This window comes from Crocuta crocuta, unplaced genomic scaffold (assembly GCF_008692635.1).
Source record: "Crocuta crocuta isolate KB4526 unplaced genomic scaffold, BGI_CrCroc_1.0 scaffold45, whole genome shotgun sequence".
Lineage (NCBI taxonomy): Eukaryota > Metazoa > Chordata > Mammalia > Carnivora > Hyaenidae > Crocuta > Crocuta crocuta.
The window spans coordinates 4597238-4606392 of record NW_027530544.1 but is presented as its reverse complement, the minus strand read 5'-3'; the positions used below and the strand labels follow the sequence as shown (position 1 = coordinate 4606392).

The 9155-nt window shown below is 47.9% G+C and overlaps 1 protein-coding gene across 1 annotated transcript in view; it reads left to right on the top strand.

The window, feature by feature from the left end:
* Positions 1 to 2048: 2048 nt before the first annotated feature.
* MUC4 (mucin 4, cell surface associated) overlaps positions 2049 to 9155 on the top strand; it is a 44759-nt gene continuing 37652 nt past the window's right edge. The window contains exons 1-2 of the mRNA XM_077767724.1: positions 2049 to 2124; positions 8455 to 8751. Coding sequence (XP_077623850.1) covers positions 2049 to 2124; positions 8455 to 8751 — 373 coding nt within the window. The remainder of the gene's footprint in view (positions 2125 to 8454; positions 8752 to 9155) is intronic.

Below are 9155 nucleotides of genomic sequence, written 5' to 3'. Positions count from 1 at the left end.
TTAGTATTTTTCCACCCACTGACCACCCCCACCCTCACCCCCCAGCCCCTTGCTCTTTAACTATAAGTTTCTACTTGTCCATCCTGTATCTGAAGTTGAGCCTGGTTCTATCCTGAGGGCCTTCCCTTACTGCAAGGGTCTTGAATAAAATCTGTGTTTACTGTTTTAACTACTGTCCAGCTGTAGTTTTCCTTTGATGTATTATCCCTGTTTTATAGATGAGGAAAACAAGGTTCAGGGAGGCTGTGACTTACCTTGGGTGACAGATTCAAGCCCAGGTGTCCTAATGCAGGGGAACTGTGGCCACCACAGTGGCCTCTGAAAAACACTCTAACGTCTACCTCTGGTCTTCCTTGCATTGGAAAGTGGGAGGTTATCTGTGAGGTCATGTCAACATGTCCAACTCTTACTTTGGTCTAACCTGGAAAGTTTTTTTCTAGTCTGTAGATGGACAAATGTAGTCCAGAGAGTGTCGCCAAACAAAACACACAGCAGGTTAATAGAGAAAAGTCGTGACAGAAAAATTATGAAGAAGGCCAAGTTGGGCCTCTGAATCTATGTAATTTCTCTTATCACAAGGAGTGATATCCTCCTTGTATTCTGTCTACTCTATGCCTAAAATCTCCATTTACCTTTATGGGTTTCCTGCTCCCAGGAGAGAATGGGATCAACTCAGCCAGACAGAGGTAGAGGGACTGGTAGGGACACCATGCTACTTTTCTGCAGCATCTGCATTCTAACTGGAAGATCTGGCCTTTGTGCTTTGACTGTAATTGGACGTTTGCTTCAACAAGCAAGAAGCCAACGGGTGGGGCCTTCATGGTCCTCTGAAATGGCCTCACAGTGTCAGCCACTTACTTCTTTTTGGATATGGCTCCCTCTGCTTGGGAATGGAAATACTAATTCCTCATCCTGGGTTGTATGGCGTCTGAGAGCCTGAGCTCCCTGCTTTGTGACCAATCACTCCACAGACCCCCACACTCAGGAAACCAAGTCTTGAGGAACCAGAATCAGGGGTTCATGCTGTGGCAAATGGTGGGGGAAGGTCTCCACTGTTTTCCTTTATGGAGCTATGCCAACTACCTTCCCTTCAGAACTTTGCCCAACAACCTCGTCTGGGGTTTCTGTCCTTTCTTGGTTGTGAGCAAGTCATAATAAGTAAAAATGGGGTGACCTGAGCCCTAAGATCTCCAGGAGAATCCCAGTTTCTTGTGGGGTCACTATGATTTCTCCCCTGGTTCTCCCCTCATCCCTACTATCCATACCAGATCCTTCAAGCCACTTTCCCAGGTTGCCTTGGGCTCTCTGGACCCTGGCTCCGTGCTCCCTCTTCTGGAAAGAAGAAACCCACCATTTGGTGAGAGTCTGCCACATGCCTTGTGCTGAGCAGGTGTTCTGAGCCCAACACCTCTTTCCAAAATTTGCATACAGGGTATTTCTGATGCCTACTTCTCACCCTACAATGTTCCCCCGACTCCCTGTGTTTCTTAGGCTCTCCTCAAATCTCACTCTCCAATTCATACAGCCCCAAACTCACTCCTTCTTGCCATACTTCGCTCCCCATTCTCCTCTGCCCTTTCTTCTGAAAGGACCCAGCTGCCTCCCACCACAGCAGTCCAAAGCTCTGGCGGGACAGGGCAGCCCTTGGGAGGGAGGGGAAGGCCCAGGATGCCTGGCAGGAGGGTGGCCAACTAATTCCCAGTGTGCCTTGGTTTCTATCCCCGACATCCTTCTTCTATCCCTCGCCCTAATTGGCTCACGCTAACCAGGGGCAGAGCAATAGGTGTATCAGGGTTTTCTTTTTTTTCCTGGTAGGGGAAAGAGGTGGAGTTTTAGGAAAGAAAAGACGGGGCAAAGATGATTGGCATGAGGCCCCGCCTTCTTTTGTCTTCCTCCCTTGGTACTCTGGCCCCTTAGGGAAATACAGCTGTTTCGGGTGAGCAGCTGGTGCAGACAAGTTCACCTCTGTTCCTCACCTCTTCCTCATATCCACTGCTCTTGTGCTGAGGAGCTTCCCTGGGGGAACCTGAGGAACTCTTTCCGGAGCCATGAGGGGGGCCCAGTGGAGGAGGGTCCGCTGGGCGTTCTTGAGCTGCTTATGTTCCTGCCTCCTTTGGCCAAAGGGTAAGTGATGCACCTGGGGCAGCATTCTGGGGCAGGGAATGGGAGATTTTAGGGATCCAGGGCTGTCACGGAGAGAGGGCGAGAGAGATGGGGGAAGGAGAGGGAGGGAGGGAGAGAGAAGGGAGAGAAGTGATGGGACAAGTGGAGAAGAGAAGTGGGGAGAACACTAGAGAGACAGAGACAAGAGGAGATAGAGATAATGAGAAGAGAGAGGTGCTTACAGGGAGGAGTAGCCTGGTTTGGGGAAACCCACTGGGGGAAACAGGGCTGTATTTTGTGGGGAGAGAGACAGGTAGGTGGAAATGTAGAAGGAGAGAGAGTGGAGGAAAGAGACCAACACAGAGAAAACAGGAAAGCCAGGTGACAGAATGTGAAGGAAAACTGACATAAAGGTGCAGAGTCTGAGGAAAAGACTGTGAGAAGCAGATGAATGAGAGAGAGAGAGAGAAAGAGAAAAGTGGGGAAAACCAGAGGCAGACCTGAAAGTAAAGGGCGGGGAAGAAAAGAGGCAGACTGGCTAAGAAACAAGCGAGACCAGAGGGCAGCTGAAGTGTGGAGCAGTTCGTTTCTTGCCTCTGATCTGAATTTGAAAAGCCCCCTCTTGGGCTAATGCCTTCCTGGTAGGGCTCCTAGGCCTGGTGTTAGCCTTGACCCCCTCCACACTCCACTTTCCTTCTATGAATGGGGTGGAAGCAAGGACTGTTGGAGGAGCCCGCCCTGTATCCTGCTGTCCTCCCTCCTCCAAGCTGCCCCTGCCTCCAGGACCAGGTTTTATTCTGAATTTCTGGGTGTCTGAGGCTTCTGAGAGGCTCTGAGGCCCAGGAGACGATGAGGGATCAGAAGCCCAAACCAAAGAAATAATCAGAGCTCTCTTCCCTCCTCAATAGGACTGGGGATGATTTCACCCAAGGGATCATTTCTTGGGAGTGGGCCAGAAGGAGTACATTCTATTACAGATATTAAGAGACATAGTACTGGTGAGGTGGAATACTCTGCCCTCCTTGATATGTTTAAAGGTTTGGTTAAGAGCAAATAAAACAACTACCACTTCCCCAACCCTCCAACCCTCCCATCATACCACCCCCCCCCTTTACCCCTGCCCAACTACTCATCACGTAGTAAGGGAATGGAGGCTGGAAGCAGCCTGCTGTGGGCAGCTTCTTAGGGTAGAAGAGAGGGATGTGGAAGAAGGAATGTCCATGGGGGTTAATGACCATAGGCAGTGAGGAGCAGGTGGCTTGGATTCAGGGGCCCTGGGGCCCAGTGTTGGCTTGGCCACTAACTGCTCTGCTCCCTGTGTCCAGGTCCTGTTATCCTATCTCTCTCCAGGCCTTGGTTCCCCTCTATAAAAAGTGATGTGGTGAATGGCATGACCTCTGGATTTCCAACTTCTTAAGTTTTGATGTTCTGTGATGTAAAGTTAACAGAAAAAGTGTTCAGTACCAGCTCTGTACTTAGTCCTAAGGACAGAGGGGTCCTCCAGCTCAGGAGGAGCCAGGAAGTCTATAAAGAATAGCCCAGAGGATAAGAACTGAGGTGGGAGTGGGCAGGAAAAGCCATGGGGAGCCATGGGGTATGAGCAAGAGAGGGAGTAAAGGACCATGAAAGCGAGGACCTGGAAGAAGGGGGGCCTTGAAGTGCTGGGGCCTGTGCATTGTTGAGAGGACAAGATGGAGTAGGGCCCACAAAAGAAGTGGCCTTGGTAGGAAGTGACACCTCAAGCATCTGATTGAGCATTTAGAGGATGTGAGGGNAAGTGCTTCAAGGAGCTTCTGAGGAAGTAGAAACTGGTCAGTTCTGTTTCCTTGGACTGGTGAGGGTGACATACGGGTGAACTGCCTAACAGAATCTGGGGCCTCTTTCCACACTTGCTGCCTGCGCCCTCACCCAGAGCTGGCTCATCCCTGGAGTAGGTGTCAGAAACTCTTCCTCTGCCAGAGAGAAAAACACTGAGGTTTCCACAAAAATGCTTCAGTGGTAAGGGCTCCCTTAAGGAAAAGTCCGGCTGTCAAATGTGAAAGGGGGAAAGGAGGGTGGACAGAAGTGGGCTGGACAGGGAGTCAGTGGAAACTCAGTGGCTACTAGTGGCTCCCAGCAAGAGTGACACTGAAGGAAGCCTGGCAACCCTGATTCCACAGCCTATGGCAAGGAAACTGGGTCAAAATAAAACTCAGTTTCCAGGGTGCCTGGGTGGCTTAGTCAGTTAAGCCTCAAACTTCAGCTCAGGTCATGATCTNCTGTGTGCAGACAGCTCTCTCTATCTCAAAGATAAATAAATAAATTTTAAAAAAACAGTTGCCAATGCTATCAGTGGCCAAGTAACTGAGGGGCTGCTGCTCTGCCCTGTGCCCCCATAGAGAGGTTACAGGGCTGCTGCAAGTGTAGGATAGAGGAGATTGCTGTCACAGAGCACCCCAGAGGAAAGGGTCTCCTGCTCCTTGCCACCAAGGGCACAGGCCATCTGCCCCACCCCAGGAAACTCTGTGCTTGGGGACACTGAAAAGGAGAGAACCCCTGAATCAGAGGTCCGAATAAGAAAATAGGCAAGTGGCTTAGCAAAACGTACAGCGAAGAGCAGGAACTTCAAATCAGAAGACGCTGAGTGAATGTTGCCACTTAGCCAGCCTAGGGGCACATGAGAAAAGTCCCTTTAGGTTGGCGTCTTTATTGGCAAAATGAGTTAAATGGGAAAGGACTATTTCATAAAGTTGTGGGGAGGATAAAATGAGGTAGTATCTGGTATAAAGTAGAAGAGCCATAAAATCTTGTTTGAGAGAAGGGCTGCTGCCTGCATCCCCTTTGGGGATGAGGAGGGTGAAGCCAGGAATGGAAAGGACCCTTCTGTTGGCTCAGGCATTTCCATTCATCCAAGGAGCCTCTAAAAGGTCATCCCTGTCCTTCCTGTGGGCTTACAAAAGCTGATGTGGTTTATTTAGAATGTGGCTTATCGTGTGAACTGACTGCCAGCTCTGCCATTGGGCAGAGCCCCCACGAGAGATAACATGACTGCTTCTTGGTTCCTTGCCCAGCAATGTTCTCCCTACCCTTGATTTCTGGGCTCAGCTCTGGAGGCTGAGGTTGTCCTGGAAGTGCTTGACATGTAAGTGATTTAGGGCTTCATTCCCAGGAGGGGCCAAGAAGCAGTTGGCTTTTTGTGTGCTCAGACAAGTGCTTTGCTGTCCATTCCCTGGTTTCATGACACTGCTAAATGCTTCAGGTAGGCATGTAATGCAGATTTCTGAGCCGCTTCATCAAAGGACAGGACTGAAGACCTTATAGTCAGTCTCTCCTCCTAGTTCCAAACTTCTTCCTTGAATGTTCATCTTTCCTTCTACTAGGCTGAATTCATGGCAAACAGATACTTAGTCATCATTGTATGCCCATTCCCCAGCACAGAACGGATCAGTCTGTTGGCATTTTACAGAGATTCAAATACTCAACATCTTGCTTGAGACTCTGAAGAGGCTCTAAGAGCTGGATGTCTGTGTTTGTGCATGAGACCTCTACAATCATGACCATGGCCCTACAGAGGGCACTGTCTTATGCTGTAGGCAGCTCAGTGTGCATTTTTAAGGTCTGCATAGTTATCTATTCTCTACATAAATGCACCCAATGAAAATAGCAGTTTGAGTTCCAAAAGTCCTATTGGTGATGGGCTTTGGGAACTTCAAAGTAGGAAAGAGTTTGGAGTTATTCATTCACTTGTTGAACTTCTACTCATGCCAAGGGCTCTGGAAACAAAGATGAATTAAGTCATGCATGGTTCTTGCCTCCAAAGTTTTTCAAAGGTCACACAGCCAGTAAGTTGGTCAACTGTGACTAGAATCCAAATTTCCATACTCTTCATTCACTGGGTTAACACTGTATAACACAAACTTTTACAAACAAATCTCCAAACTGGCCAACCCCACCAATGAGGATGAACAGAAACAGGCACAACCCCTGTTGAGACAGTCATTCATCCATTCATTCATTCATCTGTTCATACATTTGTTAATTAAACAACTATTTTAGGAGTGCCCAACATTGTTCTAGAGCAGTGCTGTGTGTACACAGTAAAGGATGGAACAGACAGGGCTCAGCCTCCTGGAGCTAAGATCTAGTATGCAGAAAGACATAACATAAGTATAGAAAGATTCCAAACAACAAATGTGGTGTTATGTTGAACAAACGTTTTGATGAGAGTAAACTAGAGAGACTTCATTTAGATTAGTAAGTCCAGGAAAGTCTCTCTGACCAAGTGCTGCCCTTTGAGCTGAGATAAGAAGGCTGAGTAGTAAGTTGTAAGTCTGGTGGAGTAGGGGAAGGAAGAAGTACAAGCCAGGCTGGGGAAGACATGCAGAGGCATGAAAAAGCTTGACCTGGAGGGACTTGAAAGAGGTAAGCAGGTGCTAGATCACCTGCTTTGTAAGGCTTTGTATGCTATGGAATGGATTATACATTTTAAGGAACTAAAATGGGTAGACAGTGAGGGGTTTTAAGTAAAGAAGTGACATAGGCATATTTGACCTTTGGAATGATTACTCTGGCTACAATAGAGGAAAATGGATTGGAAATGGACAAGGGTGAAATGGGAGACCAGTTCATTGCTGGCTGCAGGAGTCCAGGCAGAAGGTGCTTTGACTTGCCTGGTGGTAGAAGCGGAGATCTGGGAAGGGAACAGACAGTTGTGAAAACAGCATCAAGTCACAAGGACTGCTGCCTTCACCGGGATCTCAGAACTTTGTGATGAGCAAGGTAACAGGCAGCACAAAGTGACATTTATTGAGCTTAGGTACTGGGGTAAGCATTTTACATGCATCACACACATTGGTATTACTATTATCTACCATCATCCCACTTTTATAGATAAGGACCTTAAGCCTCAGAGAAATCGAGTGACTTGCCCAAGTCACACAGGGAATGTTGGTCAGTTTGACTCTAGAATCCACGCTTTTAACCACCCTCTAGCCTTGTCAGATTCTGCTGTTAATTGTCCATGTCAGGCTCAGAAAGGACCTCATTAGGGGGTTCCAGAAGCATCATGTCTGTCAAGAATCACAGCTAAAACAACCAAGTGAACACTAAATCACAGTAGTTACTACAAACTTGTTTCCTTGGTTCATTTCCTTCTTCCTTGAGTCAAAGACCTGCTGACCTGTGTTCTGAGGTAACTGGGGTATTGAAAAAGTCACTTACATCATTATAGCTTCTTCAAACATCTCTTTCCTATTCCTCCTTAGTAAACAGAGCCACCTCCTTTGAGTTGGTCTCAAACATTTAGGTCAATAACACCATGGAAAAAAATATTAGAATCTGACCTCCACAGTTGTCTCCAAGGCAGGAACTTTATGTTTCCTTTCCAACTACACCAACTGAAGTCACGCCCCAAACAATGCTTATCGACAAGGTGTTTCTTCACCTTGGTTATTGTCACAGGTCATTTGACCAAACTTCTGTCAGCATCTGTGTAGCAGCACCAAGTTTACCCTGGAAAACTCCAGAAGCTCAAGAACCAAGCCAAGAGATGTTGAGACCCAGCTTTGACCAGATGTTCACAAGCACAGCTCCAACTTCCTTCTTCCCCACTCCTTCCTCTCCTTAGAAGTTCTATCTCTCGGCTCCACCATCTTGGTTTTGGAGTTCATCTCTCCCTGGCTTCCATCTGAAGGAGGCACAACCTCCTAGCCTAGGGTTGCCCTCAGAAGTTTGGCTTCCTTCTGCTGCAGTGGTGGTCACACATCCCAGCCTACAGCTGTGGTGTTGGCCTCCTGCTGGCCCTGGGACCACTGTGTCAGTGACAGGAGAAACAGGTGCAGCTTCACCCTCTCTCTCAAATCTCAGCTGAAGGAACCAAAGACCAGGGGATGGGGACATCTGAATTCATTTATTCAACAAATGTCTATGAAGTAATCCCTATATGCCAGCCAGATTCTAGGTGCTGAAGATATCATGAAATAAGTAACCCTAAGGGCATTCTGAGTTAGCGTCTTTCCTCATCTTGAATTCTAGGAACAATGGAGGAAACATACCCAACAGATACAATACTGGTCACAGTTTCTGTTTCCTCTAAGATAAAAGTAGAAACAGAGGGGCATCTGGGTGGCTTAGTCGGTTAAGCGTCCGACTTTCGCTTAGGTCATGATCTTGCGGTTTGTGGGTTCGAGCCCCGCGTCGGGCTCTGTGCTGACTGCCAGCTCAGAGCCTGGAGCCTGCTTCAGTCTGTGACTCTCTCTCTCTCTGACCCTCCCCTGCTCATGCTGTCTCTCTCTCTCCTAGAAATAAATAAAACACTAAAAAAAAAAAAGAAACAGAAACCATAGCTGCAACCTCTGCTGTCACCTGTTGCAGTTGCTACAGCCATAGCTCCAACAGCCATTGTATCTATCATCTCACACCAACACAAGCTCCCTGAGGGACAGCTCTTGGAAGTCTCCAGCTCCCAAACCCTGAACACAGGGCAGAAGCCTGAAATCACCCACAGTCTAGGAACTGCTCAGAAATTTCATTCTTTGGTCACCAAGAATTTCCAAGGGAATGACAGTCTTCAGTCCTGTAAAGCACAGACCCAGCTGTGTATGAGCAACAGTTTCCATGACCTTGTTCTTCCTCTGAGGTTGCACGTGAAGCCCAGTTACCATGATGAAGGTGAGAACCATGCTGATTCTAAGGATGATACACACACAAACGGTCCTTGGCTCCCTACGTAGGGTGGGTAAGGCAGGGGGTCCTGCCTCCCTCTGCCAACCTCTTTATACCGTTCAGGGTCCCTGCTGCCCATCCTTGAGTTCATTTTCTCTTCAAGGCTATCCTCACAGTTGGATGCTTCCTTAACTCTATACTGCCCCAGGCACAGCCTGGCAAAGAGCCCCACCAGTCAGGAAATAACAGCAGAAAAGTGAAACTTTGTAGGTAATATGGCTTATGGGCTTCTCACCTCCAATTCCAGGAACAACTCAAGACAAACAGACTAGGCACTAAGAATAACCCTCTGCCTGCAACACAGGCACGTAAGACATAAGCTTTGTTTCCCTTCAAAGAGTAATTCATCA